Source organism: Felis catus, chromosome B4 (genome assembly GCF_018350175.1).
Source record: "Felis catus isolate Fca126 chromosome B4, F.catus_Fca126_mat1.0, whole genome shotgun sequence".
Classification (NCBI taxonomy): Eukaryota; Metazoa; Chordata; class Mammalia; order Carnivora; family Felidae; genus Felis; species Felis catus.
In genome coordinates, this window is record NC_058374.1 from 18162008 (window position 1) to 18186560 (window position 24553).

The 24553-nt window shown below is 38.3% G+C and overlaps 1 protein-coding gene across 1 annotated transcript in view; it reads left to right on the forward strand.

The window, feature by feature from the left end:
* The window catches only part of MALRD1 (MAM and LDL receptor class A domain containing 1), a 768730-nt gene that overhangs the window by 56914 nt on the left and 687263 nt on the right, over positions 1–24553 (forward strand). Inside the window, exons 8-10 of the mRNA XM_045062650.1 lie at positions 7151–7317; positions 11629–11721; positions 15026–15233. Coding sequence (XP_044918585.1) covers positions 7151–7317; positions 11629–11721; positions 15026–15233 — 468 coding nt within the window. The remainder of the gene's footprint in view (positions 1–7150; positions 7318–11628; positions 11722–15025; positions 15234–24553) is intronic.

Sequence of the window (24553 nt, forward strand, 5' to 3'; positions counted from 1 at the left end):
ATGATATGGCACATCTCTGATGCTTATTTGTCATTTGTATGTCTTCTTTTGTGAGGTGTCTGTTAAGCCCTTTGGGCTTTGGTCTTTTATCTTTATCATTTTCTTTGTTCACCATTGTTTCTTTTATTTCATGCCCTTGATTCCTTTCCTTCTTGAATAGGTTCATTTATTAATTATTTGTTATTCAGAAAAGATCTGTGGGGATGGTCTTGCTAAGCATTTATAAGCTTCAAGTGTTTTTAATGGCCTCACTCCTAAATAATAATCTCTTTAGTCATACAATTTTTGAATGAAAATCTGTTCATTTTATTTCTAAGTACAGTGATGGTTCTTCTTTAGCTACTGATATCTACTGTAGTCATCATGAAGTCTGAGCTCGTCTAATTTTTTTCCATTTTATGAAGATTTAATAAAATGTTTATCTCTACTGTCTGAAATGTCATCGTGATTAGTAAAGATGTGAATATATTTTATTTAAAATTTTCGGTGCTCAAAATGCATACATGTTATCATTTGTGGACATGGTATGTTAACTCTTTTCTGGTAAGTTTCTTTCAGTCCCTCTGTTCTTGTCCTCTTGAGTTCCTATTAAATACATGTCCTGGGGGCCTGTGTGTTAGTGTTTTTTATTTGTTGCCCTTATTCTTTGTTCTTATTTTTGTCTCCCATTCCTGTTATGCCTTTGTAGTTTTAAATGAGGATTTTATATGCTTCTTTTTTTGTTTCCTTCTTTAGTATCTCAATTATATTTCCATTTTTACCCCTTTTTTTTAGTGCTAGCTGTGAGTTTATGAAATATATTTACAACTAATCCAACTCCACTTTGAAATAACTTCATACTTCTTGGGGCACCTGGGTGGCTCAGTTGGTTAAGCGTCCGATTTCGGCTCAGGTCATGATCTCACGGTTTGTGAGTTCAAGCCCCGTGGAGGCCTTGTGCTGACAGCTCAGAGCCTGGAGCCTGTTTCCGATTCTGTGTCTCCCTCTCTCTCTGAGCCTCCCCCATTCATGCTCTGTCTCTCTCTGTCTCAAAAAGAAATAAACGTTAAAAAAAAGAAATAACTTCATACTTCTTCACAAAGTGCACATTGTCTTATAATCATAAAATATTCCTAATTTCTCCCTCCTGTCCCTTGTGTCATTGTTATCACTCATTTCACTTACATGCAAACTATAATCATCAAATACATTGTGGCTATTACTATTTTGAACTGTTCTCTTTTAGATCAATTCAGAATATTAAAATTAAAAGGTTTTGCCAAAATTTGAAGGTAACTGATTTGCTTTATTTATTGCTTTCCTAGTACTGTTCCTTTCTTTATTTAGATCCGAGTTTATGGCTAATCTCTTTCCTTCTCTTTGAAGAATTGCTTTTAACATTACTTATATTCAAAGCCATTGTTTCCTTGTTTATTTTCTGTATAGGTGTGATCTGTCCCTTGATCTAAGTGGGGTATTTAAGTCCCCTACTATTATTGTATTATTATCAATTAGTTCCTTTATTTTTGTTATTAATTGTTTTATATAGTTGGGTGCTATCATGTTCGAGGCATAAATATTTAAATTGTTTTGTCTTGTTGTATTGTCTCATTTATTATAATTTAGTACATTTCTTCATTTCTTGTTACAGTTTTTGCTTTAAAGTCTATTTTGTCTAATTTAAATATTGCTGCTCTACCTTTTTTCTGATTTCCATTTGTGTGATAAATTTTTCTCCATCCCCTCACTTTCAATCTGCAGCTGTCTTTAGGTCTAAAATGAGTCTCTTGTAGACAGCATATAGATGGATTTTGTTTTTTTATCCATTCTGATGCCCTGTATCTTTTTATTGGTGCACTTAGCCCATTTACATTCAAAGTGATTCTTGATAGATATGTATTTATTGCCATTTTATTACTTGTTTTGTCATTGTTTCTGGAGATTCTCTCTGATCCTTTCTTGTCTTTGTCACTCTTAGTCTCTGCTTTGTACTCAAAGAGTCTCCTTTAATATTTCTTGCAGGGCAGGTGTAGTGGTCATGAACTCCTTTAGTGTTTGTTGGTCTGGGAAGCTCTTTATCTCTCCTCCTCTTGGATGATAGCCTTCCTGGATAGAGTATTCTTGGCTGCAGAAATCTCCAGCTAGCCTTAAAGGTCTTCTCTTGTAAGCAAAGGACTTCTTTTCTCTTGCCGCTTTCAAGGTTTTTCCTTTGTTGCTATATTTTGAAAATCTAATTATATGTCTTGGTGTTGGCCTGCATTTGTTGATTGTAATGGGAGTGCTCTGTGCCTCCTGGATCTGGATGTCTGTTTCCATTTCCAGATTAGGGAAATTTTCTGCTATTATTTCTTTCAACGTTTATTTATTTTTGAGACAGAGAGAGACAGAGCATGAACGGGGGAGGGGCAGAGAGAGAAGGAGACACAGAATCGGAAGCAGGCTCCAGGCTCTGAGCCATCAGCCCAGAGCCTGACGCGGGGCTCGAACTCCCGGACCGCGAGATCGTGACCTGGCTGAAGTCGGACGCTTAACCGACTACGCCACCCAGGCGCCCCTCTGCTATTATTTCTTGAAATATATTTCCTGCCCCCTTTTCTCTCTCCTCTTCTAGAACTCCTATATATGAAAGTTATTATGTTTGATGGGATCACTGAATTCCCTAAATCTATTCTCATGTTGCATAATTTTTCTCTCTGTTGTTCAGCTCCATTGTTCTCCCTTGTTTTGTCTTCTAGGTCACTAATTCATTCCTCTGCTTCTTCCTGCCTGCTGTTTAATGCATCAAGACTGTTTCCAATCTCGTTTATTGTGCCCTTTGTCTCTGATTAATTCTTTTTTAACTTTTATCTCTGTGGTAAGGGTTTCCCTGATGTCTTCTATTTTTTCCCAAGCCCAGTGGGTATCTTTACAATTGCTGCTTTAAATGTTCCATCAGAAATGTTACTCATATGTGTTCCTGAGATCTCTTGTGTGGCCTTAGCTTGTTCTTTCATTTGGGATCAATCCCTCTGTCTTTGTGTTTTGTCTGAATCTCTGCCTTCTTCTCCATGTTAGAAAAGCCGATTATGTCTTCTGCTCCTGATGATAATGGCTATATGGAGAAGAGGTCATGCAGTGTCCAGGGATGGTGCTTTAGTGTGTGTCTCTGGTATGTGCTGGATGAACTCTGCTGTTGTGTTTTGGCTGCTCTGTCCTTCAGCAGAGGCTCTTCTCACCTGCTGCGTGTGGGCAGTGTTGGGTGTCTGGCCTGAATGTGGTGAATTTAAACTATGTGTGCTCTCGTCTGCTTGTGAAATGAAACCTGACGCCACTTCCACCAGAATTGAAGCCCCGCAGAACTCCATGGTCGGGAGATGTGGTGTGGGTAGGGATTTGTGCTGGTCTTCTGGGGGAGGGGATGCCGTGCTGGGACCAAGACAAGCTTCACTGAGAAGGGCAGTCTGCCAAAGCACAGGGGGCTGGGGCTCAGTGTAAGCTGGTTAGGCACCCAGTGTTGGAGCTGCACTGCTTCCTGCAGGTGGCTCTGTGTTTATGTTGAGGGCAGAGGAGGAAATGGTGCTGGCCAGCTCCTTTGTCTTCACAGAGGGATCTCTGTGAACACTGCCTCCCAGGGATGTACTCTGAGAAGAACGAATAATCTCCTCCCTGTGTTCCCCAGGTGTTTTTGGTGCTGTCTGCCCTCAGGTTGTTTGCCTGCCTTCTCTCCAGGAGCAGTGCAGTGCCCTCTGGGCTCTATCCCAGCTAAGCTCACTGACCTTTAAAACCCCAGGCTTTAAGCCCTCCTGGTTGCAAGAACTCACAGAATTCAGCTCCTTTACTTTTCCAGGCCAATGATTCTTTGCAACTTTCTTCTCATGCATTCCCCTGTGCACTCCTCTCTTCTTTGTCCTTCTCTGTGACCTTCCCCTCTGCAGCACCTGTGGTCTCTTTCTCCCCTAAACTATGTCTCTGCACTTTCTACTTTATTCTATGTGGTCTCATCTCTCCCTTTAGCTGTGGAGTGTGTTCTGCCAGTCTTCGCCTCAATTTCTGGGCTGTTTAAGATGATTTGATAGTTACCTAGTTGTGTTCATGGGATAAGATGAGTCTAGGGTTCTCCTAGTCTGCTGCCAACTTCCTCTCCTAACATTACTTACAAAGCAGGTCTATTGGCTACAAACTCTCTCAATTTTCATTTGTCTGAGGAAGTTTTTATTTCTCCTTCATTTTTTGAAGAACAGTTTTGCTGGATGCAGAATTCCAGATTGGGTTTTTTTTTCTTTTCTTCTTCTTCTTTTTTTTAATGTTAGTTTTGAGAGGCAGAGACAGAGCATGAACACAGGTGGGTCAGAGAGAGTGGGAGACACAGAATCCAAAGCAGGTTTCAGGCTCTGAGCAATCAGCACAGAGTCCACTGTGGGGCTCCAATTCACCAACCACAAGATCATGAACTGAAGTTGGACACTTATCAGACTGAGCCACCCAGGCACCCCTCCTTTTTTTTGTTTTTTTTTTTTGTTGTTGTTGTTTTTTAAGGTTTCTTCTTTGTTTTCGATCCTTTGCAGTTTGAATATGACATGCTTACATGTAGGGCTTTGGGTATTTATCTTGCTTTGTATTTTCTGAGCTTCCTGGAACTGTGGTTAAAAATCTGATATTAATTTTGGGAAAATTGTCAGTCGATATTGCTTCAGATACCGCGTTTGTTCCTTTTTGTCTTTCTCATTCTTATATTCCCATTATGCTATGTCACTTTTGTAGTCATTCCCTAGTCCTTGAATATTCTATTCCTTTTTTTCCACTTAAAAAATATATTGGCTTTTTAGTTTTAGAAGTTTCTGTTGACATATTTTCAGCTGTACCAGTCTACTTAGTCACCCCATTAAAGACAATCTTCATTCCTGTTAGAGTGGTTTTTGTTTTTTGTTTTGATTTTTTGTCTCTAGCATTTAAAATTTTTTTCTTAGAATTTCCAGCTCTTTGACTACATTTGTCAGTCTTTTTGTTTTTCATATTTTCTACTTTTTTTTCATTAGAGCTCTTAACTTATTAATTATAGTTGTTTTAAAGTCCCAGTCTGACAATTCCATATCTGGGTCTGGTTCTGATACTTGCTCTTTCTCTTCAAACTATGGCTTTCTTTTTCTTTTTGCCTTTCAGTATGCTTTGTAATGTTTTGCGGAAAGCCAGACGTGATGTACTACGTAAAAGTAATTAAGATCAATAGGTATTTAGCATGAATGACCTTTTATGTTTATGCAACTAGAGATTAGACTCTTTACTCTTTGCTGCAGCTGTAAATGCCTGAGGTTAAAAATTCACCTGGTATTTTTGATTTTATCTTACTTATTGTCTTTGGGTTTCCCTAGAGACATATTCTTAAATGAGGTCTGAGACCTACAGTTCTTTGAATAGTATTCCCTTGTAGGGGGATCCCCTTTTATATGGTAATAAATTGTGAGGTGGAGGAAAAATATTCTTCAGTCTTTTAGTGAAATTGTTCCTCTGTTACAAGATCTTCAAAAATGCTTCCTTCCCCAACCTTAGATGAGACAGGAAAGCTAGACAGGGCTGGATCTGGGTATTTTTCTCCTCTCCTGTGGAAGGCTAGAGCCTATTGGAGTTGGTATCTCTCTTCTCCTAGGTCAATTAGGCTCTAGTCAAACTCCAGTTAGTAACGTGGTGGTAAAATAGTTACTTTTGAGTACAAACCTTGTTATTAATACCTGAATAATCCAGGTGTATTCTCAGGTGTATTTCCTTAAGACCAAGCTTAGTAACAATATTAGTTTAGGGTTTCATACTTCGCGATAATGGTTGGAGTTTTGCATATCCTGTCACTTAGTGGTAGCCCAAGGTAGTGAATGTCAGTGTATTTTCCACCTCAGATTAAGAGCAGAATTCCCCAACTCTAGTCTTCAACTTCATTGAGAGAATTTGACTGTTCTTCCAGCTTTTTTGGTAATATTGAAATTAGTCAAAATCTAAGCTACTAGAGCCTGAGTCTGGTCTCAGAGTTCAAGAGTTCTGTGGTTCCAACCCTACTCACCATACTTGTTCTTTCCTTATCTTTTTAGATATTTTTTTTGCAATGGATCTGTCTCAACTTTTATAAAAATGTGTTTTTTATCTTATTTATCATTTCTTTGTTTAAATATCAGAGGCAAAGTATTAACTTGCTATGGTATTTTGCTTAAATTCTTACATTTTAAATAAATAAGAGTTTTGCTTAAATTCATAGTTTTTAGAAATTGTAGGAATATTTGCTAACTTACAGAAATAAAGAATTAAAAGGCTTCATTAATGAAAGGTGAAGTTGTAAAATCATAGAAATAACTTCCCCTTGTCTATGTTATTGTATTTAAGAACAGTGTAAATTGGTTTTAAGTATCAAATGTGTTAAAATTGATTGACAATATTTTCACATACTATGAAATTCATAGGTGCAGATTAATAGGGCTGTAGATATCTGATACTTTCATGTGGTTTGGTAAGAAAGAGGGCAGTTCAAATTAAAGTCCCTTGAAACTATTAAGGTTTTTCTAAACCTAAAAAGTAAAAGAGAAATAAAAGAGGAAAGAATTCTGGGAAGAAAGGTGTGGACTTCTTGGTTAAAGAGAGGTTGAATTGTGACATTTTAAAGAATATGATAATGATTTGTAGCATAGAGATTTTTATATCAGCAGATTTATTTTTATAAGAACAATGAATTGAAATTTCCTAATTTCAGGAATTAGGAGCCAATTTCAATGCATTTGAAAATACATATGGTTTGGGGCGCCTGGGTGGCGCAGTCGGTTAAGCGCCCAACTTCAGCCAGGTCACGATCTCGCGGTCCGGGAGTTCGAGCCCCGCGTCGGGCTCTGGGCTGATGGCTCAGAGCCTGGAGCCTGTTTCCGATTCTGTGTCTCCCTCTCTCTCTGCCCCTCCCCCGTTCATGCTCTGTCTCTCTCTGTCCCAAAAATAAATAAAAACGTTGAAAAGAAAAAAAAATTAAAAAAAAAAAAGAAAATACATATGGAAATGAAAACCTATAATTTGTAATTGATGTAATCATTTACGACAGCATATCCTTTTAAATACAATCTTTGTCTTTCAGGCCTGATTTTGGAAACCCCAGGAATATAATAATTTTGTCCAAACAGAAAGCAGCTGATTTTTCTAAATTGCTTCATTTCCCTTTATTTTTCAGGTTACTGTATGTGGCTAGGAGCTAAGGATGCTTCTAGTCTTAACCATTTAGACAGCAAGGCTTATTTAAACAGCTCTGTGTGTCACTGCCTGGGCAAGAGATGCCATCTTCAATTCTATTACTCTATGGAAAACAGTGTTCTGAGAGTAGGACTATATAGTAATAAGGTGAGAAGAAACTTGCATTTATTTCAGATTCATTGAATAAGTGAAATTTCTCTTTTGGCAATTTGTGTTTCTATTTCTCAGTTGTGCGTAGGCTTTAGATAGTCTTTAACTTGACTTTATTTAGTATAGCTTTTAAAAGAAATGTTAAGAACTAGCTTAAGAGATACTGTCATGTAGACAATTTCGTGTGACGATTGGCACCATATTATTTATAGAATTGTTAAAATTCATGGAGCTATATTAAAGAAATAATAGATCTAATAAAAATGAGATTTTTGAGATTCTGTTATGTTGGCTCTGTGTTGACATTCTGATGGGATCTGTTTTGGATTTTAGATCCACATATCTAGAGCTATAATTACGATGGAAACAAATTACTTGTTATGGTACCAGTAGATATAGTTTTTAGAGACTGGTAATTACTGATTAAATATAAACAAATGAGTCAATGGAATGGGCAAAGAAAGGCTCACTGGGTAGAGTGAAAGTTTCAGTGGTAATATTAGCAAATAGGACAAATTCAGGCCTTTTTTCTGAACCTAACTTGAAATGAAACAATCCCCCACCAGTGGGAAAATATCTGAGATGCTTTCAGAATTTCTCTTGTGAAGAAGAATTTATTTATTGATAGAAGTAAAAAAAAATCACAGGGGTAAATAGTGGTCATTCTAGCAAACATTTGAAACATTTGAAAATAATTGCAGGAATTCTTACATAGGAAAAAGACAGTAGAAGCATCCAAGTCAAATTCTTTTGGCTTGAGGTGCTTTGAATAAATCTAGTTGTAACTTCCTCCTGACATCAGCCAAATGCATTTTCCAAGAAAAGTTTATTAATTTAGCATTTGTTCTTATCAAGTATCACTAACCATCTGTCAATAGCACTTTTTTGGTTCTATTTTCTTCTGAATTCTGAAGTGCCATCATAATTAATCCTCGGGTATTGCCTATTACCTATTACTAAGAGATCTGAAAATTCCAGAGAAATTCTCTTTTTTTATCCTAGTTCTATCACAACACCCCTTTCTTTTTCTTTTGTGTCATTTTCTTCTTATCCAGTCTTTTTTCTTTGACCTCTTTTCCAGAACATTCACAGAGTTCTAAAGCATAAAATTGGATAAGTGAATTGGACGTGGAAATTGGAAGAATAAAATAATTTCTTCCAACTAAATAAGTCAGCTTTTATTTTATTCTCTCCTCAATCTCAGACTCAGAAATTTATTAAGAAATTATAATATCTATATATTATATATATATAAGTTATGAATCATTGAAAGTGAACAATATCAGTGTTCTGGTGACTTTGGGACCGTATAAGAAAAGATTGTATACAAATTGACTTCAGATACACCATATAATAAGAATAGGAATCAAAACTCCATCTCCCACATTATAAGAAAAGAAGTTAATCATGGAGAACTGATCTAATGTATTAATCAGAACCAGTTGGGTGTAAATCTTTGAGTACTGAGTGATGTTTGGTTCATTAGTTTACCTAGTATTCTGCAAGGCAAGATCCTATCTTCTCTCACACTCTATTTGCTCTGCTCTGTATACATAACATATAACATATTGGTCACCAATGAAAAATCTGCATCAAAATACATTTAAATTAACATGTTGATGTTTTATCACAAACTTAAAAAGGACTCCAATCCTATAATTAAAAAAAATAGCTCTTGATGAAAACGATCATTTATATCTTCCATGAATAGAATAAAGAAAACAACCCTTAGGATATATGCAGGTAAATCAAGAAATATCTCGTAAAATGCTGAAGGTGGTTTTCTTTATTTTCAGAGGACATTAGAATTTGAGAAGTAGAAAATACAGGGAAGTTGTTAAATAAAAAGTTGACTCTTTTTAGGGTCAGCTTACGTGTGTAGCAGTTCTAATTTCTACCATATAGAGATCCTTGAGATCACGTCTTTATCATCTATAAAGTAATAGTCATAGTAACAGCCTGTATTTTATTCTGAAGAGAGTTTCCATTATCAATGAGCCAGCCTGTGGTACGTTGTACATATTCTGATTAACATTAAAAACAACTGGTTATTCATTATGATTATAGCTAACAATATGGTTTTGTATATTTGAAATTTGCTAAGAGTATGGATCTTAAAAGTCAGCACAAGAAAAAAAAATTTGTAACTTCATGATGTTTTGGAGGTTCACTAAATTTATGGTGGTAATTATTTCACAACAATCATTATATTGTACACCTTAAACATATGCATTGCTATTTGTCAGTTATAACAATAAAACTGGGAAAAAATGAAAAAAATTTAAACTGGTAAACAAACAAACAAACAAACAAACAAACAAAAAAACTCCCAAATGTCAAATGGGAAGAACACATAGCTGGGGCGGGCAGGGACGAAAATGCCTTAGAAAGTAGTTTAAAAAGAACAAAAACAACAACCTTGAGTTTGGTACCTTTGATTTCTTCACTGGAAGAGGAAAGGAGAAGTTGAGGTCTCCAGGAGATATAGTCATTTTTTCCTTGAAAGGTAAAATGGCATTATTGATCCTGGTCTGGGAGAGTAAGGACATTTTCAGAATTTGTATTGATTGATTGATTGAATGATTTTAAGATAACGGAAAATTAGAACTTCACTTGAACGTTTTTCTGCGCCGAGGGTTTCTTTTTTCATCGGCACCTGTTGAAAGTAACTACATAAGAGTCTGAGGTTGAGGAGAGAATAAAATAAAAGCTGACTTATTTAGTTGGAAGAAATTATTTTTCTTTTTCATTACTTGTGCTGTCAGACAGGAAAATGTGCTAGAAAAATCTGTATTTCATACACAACATACTGTTAACTTAGTGTACAAAACGCCATTTAAGTTTAAGAAGAATGCTGCGCACTTCAAAAAACTGTAAACACATTCTTCTTCAGGTAGAATAGAGGGGAATTAATTTGTCATTGGAAAAAAAGCACGATTGCTCTAAGTTATCTTCATAAATGAAAGTGAAGGGACGTGCTGAATGCAACTTGCCAAGCAGTGTCACTAAAAGCGTCTGTGGAGGACGTTAAGTGTCTTGATGCTAGATAACTGAGGTTGCGTAGGAAATTATTGAAAGAAAAATTAGTTGTGTGTCCCAACTTTGGGTCGCTCTGGTTCATCCTGAAGTGACCTGGAGGCTGTCAGCTGAAAATACGTCTGCCGTGGATGTTTCACTGTCTAGTGGAAGTCTTAATAGTTGATATGAATAAGTAATAAAATGAAGTACTTTTTTAATGGGTTTAGACTATCTTCTGAAATATTCAAGACTTGGAAATTGGAGTAGACATCAGAGGGTAAAGGACTGAGTTGAAAATAGATTCGTTTTTAGAAAGTGTTGGCTATGAATGAAATAAGTGAGGCTGAGGGGAGATAAATGCTTACAAGAGTCTGAAAAAGTGTAAGTGTCATGTGAAATTTGAATTACAACGAGATGTTATCGTCTGGTGCTGTTTTCTATCTCACAGTGGAAGGAGGGCACAGGCAGTCGCAGAGCTCAACCTGAGACATATTTATGCCACTCTGCATATTCACTCTATTGAAATTTGAAATAATCAATGCATCTTATGGGTAAACATTATGAACAATCTGGTCTATCTTTAGCAGGGAAGTGTCAAATTAACTTGCATGTTGGACAGAATCTAAAGAAATACGTTATTTTAGAGTGTAACAGCATGGTCACAAGTCATAAGGCACAATAACATAGGCCACATTTTGGAGTGCATTATAGACTTTTACCTCATAGTGTATAGGAGCATAATTTTGCATGTACTTTGTAACCTGGAAGATGATCATTTTACCAATGCATGACAGAGCATTGTGCTCTAGAAGGCACAAAAAGGTCTTTGAAAGAACAAGAGAGTCGAATGGAAATATAATCTCCAGACAATAACTGTATTGTTTGGAACTTGGAATGAATTCTCCCATAGAAAAAATATGTTGAGATTGTGCAGAAGAATATATCTGATAACATCGTGTTTTTTTATGTTTATTTATTTATTTATTTATTTATTTATTTTTGAGAGAGAGAGAGAGAAAGAGAGAGAGAGAGACAGGTGCGAGTGACATGTATCCACTGTATGTTATCATCCAGAGCATTTTCACTGCCTTAAAAATCCTCTGGGCTCTGCCTTTTCATCCTCCCCTGCCTCCATTTTATTGTTCCTTTAAAAAATGTTAAACACCTTTTTACCAGTACTTTAGGCTTCCTAGTATTTTCATATCAACTGAAATGTAATTGAGAGAGCACATACGTGAATATGAGAGTAGAATTTGGGGAATTAGTAATGTCATTTTCTTTGAATCAAAGGAAGAAGAAATATTTTGGACATATAGCGCATCAACTGACAGAAAATGGGTGAAAGCAGAGGTCTTAATACCAGAAGGACTGAAGACATTTAAGGTACAAAATGGAAAAACAAGTACTTTTTTATATCGTAAGTTTAATTTGTAGTTTTGCAGTAGTGAATTTTGTCATCCATTTCTAAGTTTAAATGAGCATTTAAATTAATGATATAGATTTCTATATTTGGGGAGAGCCATTGCCTGCTTCTTTTCATTGTACTTAGCCCTTCTCAGGCCACATTTCCTCTGAGTAGAAGAGCCAGAGTGTGACTCCTCATGTTTAAAGCGTCCTCATTTTACACGGGCTCCCTCCCTAGCACCCCCCACCTCCAACACCATGCACTGAAAACAAGGAAGCAAACTGCATTACGAAGCAGATAAATAATAAATTGGTATTGAAAATCAGTGAAGACTATGCAAGTGTTTTGAATGCAGTAATTTACATCTTTATGAAACATGGATAACTCTACCTTTGCAAAGATATGTCTGCAATATACATGTGCTCAGTGGGAATACTATCCCTTAAGCACATTAACTCAAGATTCCTTGTATATAGAGTTGAGATTGTGCAGAAAAGCATATCTGATATTTTTTTAACTTTCATATTAAATATTTACCTGTCATTTCCTTCTTTTCTAATATAGCAATATTGTAAAATGTAGTCATGTCGGATCAACATTTAAATAGCTGGTATTATTAATTGCCATTCATAATTTTGTTTTTGAAGTCCATTATTTTATTTAAGATTCCTTTCCTATTGTATTGTATATAGAGTGTATAAATATTTTTTTCTGGGCTGTGAGTATAAAATAATAAGACTGATTGTACATGTGGCTCATGAAACCAATTTCATTCCTTTATGATAATACCACATATGTACATCTTTCTAGGTTTGAAAGGGAGAACCCGAATGAAACTGAAGTATAACCATGCAGATTTTTAGAATCCCATTTACTGCTCAGATTGGAATTTCTGAACCATAGCATTTTTGTATTAATCACAGCAAAGTTGAGGTTTATATCATAGCCTATTGCAATAACATTTGGCGCTATTTTAATTTTCTAAGCGATATTTATCTTTATAACCTCTGAAAGAGGTACTAAATGATTAGAATTTCATTCTTTTTACATAAACTGAATATTAAAGTTTGTTTTGTTATTTAACTCAGAGATAAAACAAAATATAAAGGGAGTAATTTGGGAGCTATTCTAGATTTCCAAGTGCATATTAAATGTAATTAACTTTTCAATAATAGCACCCTTTTGAGATCTAAGTTTGAACTCATCAATTTTGAAACCCAAACTGATATCATTTATGCACATCTGATCTCTTGCTGCTATAAAAATATACAACTGTAGATCCAATAATTTATATATATTTATACTATATATATATAGTATATTCATATGTAGAATGGTATACAGCAGCATACAAAGTTTTTCTATTAGATATGATTTAAGTTTAATATTATTTTCTAGACTAAATTGTTAGATATATTTACAAACTGAAACTTGATCATAAGTAATTCTTTTGTTTAAGTTTTTATTTATTTTTGAGAGAGAGAGAAAGAGGACAGAGTGTGCGTGGGGGAGGTGAAAGAGAGAGGGATACACAGAATCTGAAGCTTAAGCTCCGGGCTCTGAGCTGTCAGCACTAACTCATGAATGGTGAGATCATTACCTGAGCCGAAGTTGGACACTCAATCAACTGAGCCACCCAGGTGCCCCCTTAAGTAATTCTGAACAAACAAATATGTGTATATACATATATATGTATATGTATACATATTCATATTTTTGCATATATACGTATATATATGTATATATACGTATATATGTGTACATACATACGTATATATATACGTATATATGTATACATACATATATACGTATATATATACGTATATATGTATATATATGTGTATATATATACATATATACGTATATATATGTATATACATATACATATATGTATATGTATATACATATTCATATTTTTGCAAAGGAGAAAATATATTCAGAGACTTTAAGCTGGAAGAAAGTCAAAGGAATTAGTCTTTATTTCTAGTATCTTACACATTAACAACATCTTGTTCATTGCTGTTCAATAGTATTTTCTGTCATAAGGGGAGATTTAAATATCTGTGCTCTCCAATATGGTAGCCAATAGCTACCATACATGTGGTATGATACTACATGTGGTTACTGAACACTTACAATGTGGCTAGTGTGGCTGAGGAATGGAATTTTAATTTTATTTTCATTAACTTAATTTGAAATAGCCCTTTCTAGCTTGTGGCTACCATATTGGATGGCAGAGAAATAGTTATTTAGTAGCGTCAGGTATTCATACCTCTTGTCCACTCTGGTGGACAGCTAGCCATTGCTCTTGATAGAAGCTCAAGGAGAATACTTTGATATTATCTTACATTGGACTGGCAAGTATGGTCATTGCACTTGCTAATACCGTATACTTTCAAAAAAACCTCGCAATTCAGCTGGAGACAATGAGACTTATTTCTTTTAATTAGCACTTGTTTGATTATTAGAGAAATTCTTCTCTGAAAATAGATTTTTATATTTATTATTTTAAATGTTCTGTTCTTCTGTTGTGTCCCCTTACTATTTGCCTAACATTTCCCTTCTTGCATTCCAATGCTGATATCAGTAGTTTAAAAACCAGATGCGGTTATAGCTTTTGGTCTCTAAGTAGTGATCATACTTATTCTTTTCCCTGAATATTAAAGAAAGAGAGCAGTGAAGATGATGCTCAAGTAACAAATTTGCAGTCAGGGACATTGCCAAGGGTGAAGTGGCATGTAGTATTTCTTTTGCTCATGGGTGGGTTCTCAGAGGTGTCAGTGGATCTGCTGTGCCCATAGTCTTTGTCCTGGTCCCTTGGGAGGCATATATTATGGACTGCTGACCTTTCTTAAATGTAGGGCTTTTTTCATTCAGACCAATTATACATGTGGGTCAGGCTTCTCAAGTAGGAACTTTATTGGTTGTATTTGCTTCTCTTTCAACAGGTGTTTTTCTCAGTAACTATTAAATGTCTATTATTCTTTTTTGGAGGGTTATTTTTTTTAAATTATTTTTTTACATTTACATTTATTTATTTTTGATAGAGACAGAGCATAAGTGGGGGAGGGGCCGAGAGAGGGGGAGACACAGAATGTGAAGCAGGCTCCAGGCTCTGAGCTGTCAGCACAGAGCCCGAGGCGGGCTCAAACTCACAAACCGCGAGATCATGACCTGAGCCGAAGTCGGACGCTTAACTGACTGAGCCACCCAGGTGCCCCTGGAGGGTTCTTTTAAAGGAGATTATCAACTCATAAATTGTTCATGTTTTTCCTTTTGAAGATTATCTTTGAAGGGACTATTCTGAGCCAGAAAGGTTTTATTGGGCTGGATCAGCTCTGGGTCTATGCCTGTGCACGTGCTCCATCCAGAAAGCTTTGCTCTACAGAGGAATTCACTTGTGCTAGTGGCCAGTGCATCACCCAGGAATTGGTCTGTGACTCTCAGCCAGACTGTTCTGATGACAGTGATGAAGACCCGGCAACTTGCTGTAAGTGAATTAATGATTTACTTCTTCACATGCTCACATTCACGACCGTGGTTGGATTTAAAAGTCTTTGCACCGAGTGAGGTAAAGTTAACATGTATGAAATACGATGAATGTTTATTCTCACTCTGAAGCTATTAGCACTATTCTTTGTGGGGGTCTCTAAGCTAATTTAAGACTTTGGTACTTTTTGTTAATACTGCAAACTTTGTTGAACAAGTTGAGTAATTGTATTATGGTATGTGTGTGTTTTAAAGAGGAAAATGGGTGGGAAGGGCAACCCCTTTATACTTTTCCCTTTGGAGACATATATTATGGGTTGCTGACCTTTATTAAGTGTGGGGCATTTTGCATTCTGACCAATTAGAGAGAAAGCTGTGGGGAGGGTTTCAAGAGGAGGGCTGCCATTGCCTTCTAGGCAGCCATGATGCCTGTAGAAATGTCAGCTGTGGTTGGTATTCATGACTGGGCAAAATTTAGGTCCAGCACCTCCCTTTTAGGATTTTATGGAGAGGCTTTGATAGGAGTGATGACAAGAAGTCCCATTATTATTCAAGTCTAGTTGTATTTGAAAGGAAATACAATTTAATTTAAAACCCAAATGATGGTTCCCATATGAGGTAACTTAGCAACTAAGATACTTGCGTCTCTTTGGAAACAATGAGTTCTAACTAAATTAATCCAAATCCCATATCACAAACAAGTGGGTTTTCTTAATTATTAAAAATTTGCCATTTGTTTTGCTGCAGTTTTAGCGATGTATTTTGTTGAAAGAAATATTGCAACGTGTCACTTTTTAAATGAAAAGTTCTTTGTACAAAATGCTTCTGTTGATCGGTAGGGATTTTATTAAGAGCAACGGAACAGGATGCAGGAAAGAGGAGATGGGAAAGTGAGGGAGAAATCCTCTGCCTGTTTTTATTTATTTTTTTAAATTTTTTGTTTTTAATGTTTATTTATTTTTGAGACAGAGAGAGAGACAGAGCATGAACAGGGGAGGGGCAGAGAGAGAGGGAGACAAAGAATCTGAAACTGGCTCCAGGCTCTGAGCTGTCAGCACAGAGCCTGACACGGGGCTCAACTCACGTCACGGACTGTGAGATCATGACCTGCGCCTAAGTCGACGCTTAACTGACTGAGCCACCAGGCGCCCCCCTCTGCCTGTTTTTAAACAGCAATTCCAATAATGCCTCAGACACTTGGTTTTAATACTAGATTAAAAAAAAAAAATCAACTTACAAGTATAATCTTGGTGGAATTTTTGGGTACAGTCTTTTTTCACTCAAAAAATATGTGAGGACAATTCATTTTCTCTAATGTGTCAGTTTCTTTTCTTTTTCAAAAAAAAATGTATTAAGCTTATTTATTTATTTTGAGAGAGAGAGAGAGAGAGCGCACGTGCGTGCACACAGTCGGGGATGGGCAGAGAGAAGGAGAAGCAGAATTCCAAGTAGGCTCCACACCATCAGCACAGAGCCTGATGCAGGTGTTGAGAACTCACTGTGAGATCATGACCTGAGCCGAGATCAAGAGTAGGTTGCTTAACCGACTGCGCCACCCAGGCACCCCTGTCAATGTCTTTTCTGTGCCTTAAAATTTCTTACAAACATTTGGGTCATTTCTTTTGGAGAAATTGCATTATTCTTGGGTTCATTGGCTGAAAGTAAATATATTTCTTCTCTTTTCAATTGCACATATTGACACTTAGCTTTTTTCCTCCCTTTTTCCCCCTCCAGTGAAGGGTTTTTTATGTTCTCCTTGTAATTGTTTCTTTTTTTGTAAATCAAATTCCACCCGGAGTATCAGTAGATATTTTAGCATTTGATTTTGAACATATTTTCCCATTTCTCTTTTTTTCTTGTAGTTTCATTGGTTACATAGTTGGGATTTTTCCAGGGGAGTATATCTTGATACCATTCTATTTCCTTTGAGCGAAGGGACAGATGTCTGTGCTTTTCAACAAATAGTGTTATTTCCTAGTGTGTTAAATTTTCCAAATTATGTCATTTCATTTGAACAAAGAAAACCTGGCATGTTTGCTTGATTGAGACCAATTTCATATAGAGGGTGTGACATAAAAATGTAGCCATATTACATATTATGAAATATTTATATATTGATGCATGTATGTCCATATTTGATGCTGACATGAGTATTTCATGTACATATTTGTTCAATCATTTTTGTTTTTTTATTTTTTTTATTTTTTTTTCAACGTTTATTTATTTTTGGGACAGAGAGAGACAGAGCATGAATGGGGGAGGGGCAGAGAGAGAGGGAGACACAGAATCGGAAACAGGCTCCAGGCTCTGAGCCATCAGCCCAGAGCCTGATGCGGGGCTCGAACTCACGGACCGCGAGATCGTGACCTGGCTGAAGTCGGACGCTTAACCGACTGCGCCACCCAGGCGCCCCTCAATCATTTTTGTTTTGAGGAAGTTATAAAGCAATCGAATTACTAGAATTTATATTACACTATTTTCTGTGCTAAAATAATATATTTGTGCATATATACACACGCTTATATATATTGTTACACATGCTTATATATATTGTTCCCTTTGAAATTTAAAACCACCTTGAAACATTCTACGCCTACTTTAAGTTTGTATTTTACAAATTGCATTTGTAACGCAAACTTTTCTTATGGTTTCCCATGTTCATAAAGCACAAGCAACATGCTTTTATACCTTCCTTTTATCCCATTTGAGGATGGATCTCTAGGACTGTGTAGCTTATATATGCAGTTTGAATAGCACGAGTACTTACTGGAGACTCAGGAAATATTAACTAAAGAATACTGTTAGTTGGGATTATGTAGTCAGTGTGCTTTTCCCAAAAGTCACACTCACTCAGGTGTTCTTTCATTACCAAGTTCCTCTTAATTTTAGATACTTTTAACAAGAGTAGTTGACCGAGCCTCTAGCCCCATGCCTTTTATAAAGCAGTTACTTGTTAAGTGAAAAGGAGTGTTGCTAGAGTTTTGCTACTCTGGTGTACTTTGTGGACCAGTGGCATCAGAATCATCTAGGAGCTCTTTTGAAATACAGAACCTCAGGCCATAGCCCAGTCTTACAGAACCCAAAGTTGGCCATTAACAATGTCTCAGGTGGTTCCTCTGCATATTAAAGTTTGAGAACCGCTGAGCCAAACAGTCTTCAGAAATGGAGCCACAGCTGAGAGAGAAAACAAATGGCATATAAAAAGTAGACTTAAGGCAAACTCGTCAAGAGACCTTTCACGACAGAAGCTAAAACTCCCATAACTAATTCCTAAGAGCATCACTATAATACCAAACGATAGATTTTATTTTTTAAGTTTATTTATTCAGAGACAGAGACAGCACGAGTGGGAGAGGGGTAGAGAGAGAGAGAGAATCCCAAGCACACTGTCAGTGCAGAGCCCGACCTGGGGCTTGAACTCAGGAAACCGAGATCAGGACCTGAGCCAAAACCCAGAGTCTGATGCTTAGCCTACTGGGCCACCCAGGTACCCCGACGATAGATTTTAAAAGCAGTTTTATTGAAGAACAATGGACGCACAACAAATGCACATACTTAATGTCTGTGATTGTCGAGCTATACACCTAGTCTTTGTCCAGGAGCTTTTCTGTGTGCTTTTTTTTTTTCAATATATGAAATTTATTGTCAAATTGGTTTCCATACAACACCCAGTGCTCATCCCAAAAGGTGCCCTCCTCAATACCCATCACCCACCCTCTTGTAAGAACACTGAACGTGAGAGTTTTACCCCCCTTTTTTTTTTTCAACGTTTATTTATTTTTGGGACAGAGAGAGACAGAGCATGAACGGGGGAGGGGCAGAGAGAGAGGGAGACACAGAATCGGAAACAGGCTCCAGGCTCTGAGCCATCAGCCCAGAGCCTGACGCGGGGCTCGAACCCACGGACCGCGAGATAGTGACCTGGCTGAAGTCGGACGCTTAGCCGACTGCGCCACCCAGGCGCCCCGAGTTTTACCCTTTTAACGTGGTGGGGCAGCACGTGTGGCCGCACACATGGGGACAGACGCTGGCCGGTTACCGTAGCGTGCGCCCCCTACTCGTACCCGGGCGGCTCGCCCCGCCACCTTTCGCCGCCCTGGGCCCGGGGCGCAGCGGGTCGGGCGGCCGGCGGCACCTGGGCGGGGACTACCCTCCCGCTTCCTCTTCCGCGGCCTCGCGGTCTTCACAGGCCTCCCCGCGGCGGACGGCCGCCCTGGGCTTCGACAGCTCGCGGCGGGCGGGCGCCGCTCTTGGCCCTCCAGCAGGTGGGTGCTCCCCGCGGACCCAGCAGCCGCCCCCGGGCCGTGCCGGTGAACCGGCGCCGCGAGGTCTAGGGGTCGTGTTCGCTGGGAAGCACATAACGCTGCTGTGCAGGGATCTCCGACCCCCACCCCGCGTTCGGGGCGGGCGACGGCGGCGGCCGCACGCCCCTGCCCCCCACCCCGCCTCGAGCTCTTCCCGCGCGCTGTGGCCGTGGCCTCGCCCGTGGCCGCCTGACGCCGCGCCGCCTCCCGGAAGGGGGCGACCCCGCGGCGAGCGGGCGCAGGCCGGGGGATGCGGGGAGGCGTGGCGGCCCCCAGCGGCGGGCGCCCGCGTGCTTGGAGCCCGGGCCGGCGGGAGGGCCCGGGACCGCGGGGACACCGGGAGCCAGCCCCGAGGGAGCGAGGCGTCCCGCCGGGCAGCCCCCCGCCGGGCCGGGAACTCCCGCGCTTCCAGTTCTTCGAGCAGAAATGGGGCGGTTACTGCAAGGACCGCAGCAGCCGATGGCGCAGTGCCCAGGTATGTGGGTCCAGGGCACCCCCAAGGTTTCCTTCGGGCAGGCTTGCAGAACTTGTCAGACAGAAGTCTTAGAACTTTCTCGAGTGGAAGAGAGCACCTGTCAAAGTTGTAAACAGACTCCATGCCTCTGCTCCGTAAAACTTCGCCGCGCCGACCCTAAAAGTCCCTGTCATCGAGATTTGTGGGGGAGTTTCAAAGGCAAACACCTGTGACAGCACTTTGAGCTTCAAATACATCGTTTAAACGAAGGGGAAAAACGGTCCTGCCGAACGTGTCTTAGCGAGCAGCTAAGTGAGCTAAGTGAGGTTTTTTTTTCTTCCCATGCCCCTTTTCTGTCTCTCCGTTCTGAAAATAATTTATGAAAGGCCGTATTTTCGACAAAGCCCTAAACAGAAGTATTGCAAAAAAAAAAAAAAAAAAAAAAAGCACAGTATTGTTGACTGTGTAGTGTGCAGGAGACTTCTAAACGAATTCATCTTGCATAGTTGACGCTATACCCATTGAACAACAACCCACCATTTCCCTGTACCCTTGGCCCCTGATAACCACTGTTCTGTTTTCTGCTTCTAGGAGTTTTAATATTTTAGATACCTCATATAAGCGGAGTCATTATGCTAGGTGAAATAAGCCAGTTATTGGACAAATACTGCATGATTCCAGACAATAGATTTTTGACATTTACTAATATGATCCTGTATAAAAGAGGGACATTGCATTGCAATGTATTTTTAAATATTTCTTTTAAAAACTTATCTATGTATTTTTGTGAGAGAAAGAGAGAGCAAGCATGAGTGGGGGAGGGGCAGAGAGAGAGAGAGAGAGGAAAAGGGTGAGAATCCCAAGCAGGCTCTGCACTGTCAGCGCAGAGCCTGGTGTGGGGTTTGATCCCACCGACCTGTGAGATCATGAACTGAGCTGAAACCAAGAATTGGACTTCTAACAGACAGAGCCACCCAGGTGCCCCTATTTTTAAATACTTCTAATAAAATAATTAAAATATACCTTGTTCCAAACATATCTAAAGGCATATACATTCGCAGGCGGAACAATTTACATATAAAATATACCTAATTTCTAGACACATTCCACGTGGATGAACCCTAAAGCCATTATGCTAAATAGCACAAGCAAGTCACAAAAAGACAAATATTGTATAATTCTACTTACACAAGGTACACAGAGGGGTCAAATTCATAGAAACAAAGCAGAATGGGGGTTGCTGGGGTGAGGGGAGGGAACGATGGGGAGTTGGTGTTTACTAGGTATAGAGTTTCACTTTGTAAAGATGAAGAAGTTCTGGACTATGCCTGATGGTGATGGTTACACAACAGTGTGAACGTACTTATTCTACTGAACTACACTTAAAATGGTTAAAAAGATAAGCTTTATGCCACCTATATTTTACCACACAAAAATAAAATAATTTATATACCCTTTTCAATCATAACATGGAAAAAAACTGTATTTGTGTTTCAAAAAGGATGCAAGGTTGGACAGATCTGTGTCCGAATCAAATAGTATGGGAGACTCTGGTGGAAAAAAAAAAAAGTTCTTTTAATTGTAGGATTCTTCAGAGCATTTAAAATGCTAGTACTTTAAAGTACACTTTAAAGGAGAAGTCGGAAAAAAATAAAGGAGAAGTTGATACAGCGTTCAAGTGAAGGAAGTTTTAACCAAGAATCCAATGCAGTGCATTTAATGGTCACTGTGGTGCTGTCTCTGGATGTCTTTCATATTTTGAAGAAAAATGTTATGTTGAAAATTTCCTGCAGGCAAGGGAAATAATATATGTAGTGGAGAAAAGATCCTTGTGGCTTTACAGTAAGTATTAAAATGTTTACCTGATGTAATCATATTAAGATCTAATATATGCTTATGGAATGCAACATTCCCCATTTATTCCCATACATACTTTTTCCCCCTTATATAACGGAAAAGCGATTTACTTCTGAACTAGAAGATTCATAAATATTTTAATTTTCGTAATCCAGAAGAAGTTTCCTCAGCTGCTGCAGTGAATTTTTTCTTTGGCCAATATGCTGCAGTGGTTAAATATGCAAGAGAAAGCTTTGTCATAATTTTAAAATATTACTCTGATGAACTCAGCAAAATTTTGCTAAAATTATGAACAGTGCCATTTCTCATGCTCTGATTAGAAATAGTGAAGTGTGTTCTATAATCACGGGAAGTTAAAATAAAAGCAACCAAATAATCAAAAATCACTGTAATGAACACTTATAATACGAATAGATGATTTTTTAGATTTTATAAATACTTAGCGTTTAACAATATGGTGTCAGGCATTTATTAGTGGCCAAAATGTGTTTGGCTCCCCTGTTTTTTTTCAGATATTTATAATTGCAACTTAAACTTTTTGAATTATGTAGGGGAATTTTAATGGAAAAACCTAAACTTTGGTGACTGGAATTTGATTTATATTTTATAGCACAGATAAATTCTGGAATACTTTAAAAAATGTCCTTTGAAGTGTACTGGGATAACTGTCATTGGTAGAAACAGCTGAGCAATTCAGCAAGATTTTTACGGAGGTGACTGTACCATTTTGCTTCCACATCCACCTATCTTTAGGGTGATGGATTTCAAAAACAAATTGTTCATTTTTCAAAGGACAGGGTGTTTCTCATGTTTTGTGGAAAGTGCAACGATTGACATTTTAACTGGTAAAACATCCAGATAATGAAAGAGATCAATTTTTCTCCCAGTGCCACATTTCAACATTTACATGACCCAAAGTTATTTTGTCTTGAAATCCTCTTTATATCTTTGCCTTTCAGTGACATAGACACAGTTGTGAAGAGCCTATGGAACAGTGGGGTGATGTTTGGGTCACATTGTACTTTCCATCCACAGTTATTGGTCTTATTGCCAATTCACAGTATTGCCTAGTTGGGCAATAGGATGGTTACTGGTTAAATCAGTGGCTACCTGCAGTGAATAAGATTGCTATTTGCACGGATTTATTTCCTTTGTATATTAATATTTATTTCCTTTGTATATTAATATGTATTGCCCAACGGGGCAATGTTGAATTTATTACCCAAACAGGAATGCTTGAGAGGGAGAAAAAAAGAGGTTTTAATTGTTATGCTAGGACAACAGGCATAAACTGTGGCAACCCAGATGGGTGGTCACCCCACCCATGGAAGATTTTCTATTCCAGGGAGGTGTATTCCAGGGGAGAATTTTGGGTACCCTTGGGAGTAGGTGGAAAAGTTCCTTACCATGTCCAAAACCAAGGATTTGGAACCTGTAAGCACATTTCAGAGGTCAGATATGTATTTTGAGTCTTGCGTATTTCTACACTCTACCAACTGAGAAGAGTCTGAGGTCACCTAATCAGTGGCAAAGTTCATAGAGAACCAAGGAATTAGACCAGAGGATTTTCCAGATGGCCCGGGAAACAGTCACAGCTTGTTATTGGTGCTTAAGACTGTCAAAAACCAGAAGAGATTCTTCTTTGAGGATTAACTTTTTATCAGTAGTACCCTCTGAACTCTGTAGCCAGAGCTGAGTAAAGAAAAATACATCCAGAAGGTTTCCAGTTAAGTATATGGTTGAATGGCATTTCCTTGTCATGTGGATTCACCATTAGGTAGTATGCAACATCTTTTCATTATTATAATGTAGTCGTGTTTGTTTTTTGGGAAATCCATTTCAGGGAGAAGACAATATTTGCTTGTAAAGAAAAAAATAGCATTATATATCAGTTATATGACTGTCTAAACAAGCATGCTCTGAGATCTAAATGTTTACATGTAGAGAAAATTTAAGTGGTAGTGTTACTTGCATAGTGGACTTCAGTGTTTTAAGAGTTGACACATTAGTGATGAACTATCTGGTCATGAAACCAGGCATCCCTGTTTACAGAAATTTGAAGATCCTTTGATTATTAAGATATAGTGAGCTCATTCAATATACTGGTCACTTTGGTCATATTATTTAAAATTGAAAATAATGGTTAGGAGCAGGCATATGGTAGTGTAGTCCCTAGTTTAGGGAGGCTTCATAGTTAAAGAGCTTTGTTGACAGACATTTCAAAGCCCAGATGTTCTGTTTATTAAATTTACCACAGACAAGTACTTAGAGCTGCTTTGCTCTTTGAGGGGTGATTACACTTACTGTGTGGGGTAATTGAGAGGACTAATGGTACTGTATGCAAAACCCCCGGCACCACACTGGGTACTTCCAGTCACATGTCTGTTGTTCTTATTACTAAAGATAATAGGATTAAATTTTTTTTTTAATGTTTGCTTATTTTTGAGAGAGAGAGAGAGAGAGAGAGAGACAGACAGACAGAGCGCAAGTGGGGGAGGGGCAGAGAGAGAGGGAGACACAGAATCCGAAGCAGGCTCCAGGCTCTGAGCTGTCAGCCCAGAGCCTGATGCGGGGCTCGGGCACAGGAACCACGAGATCATGACCTGAGCCGAAGTTGGATGCTCAACTGACTGAGCCCCCCAGCTGCCCAAGATGATAGCATTTTGATCCTAGGGAGCTTGTTAAAACTTGGAGTTTGTCAAAACT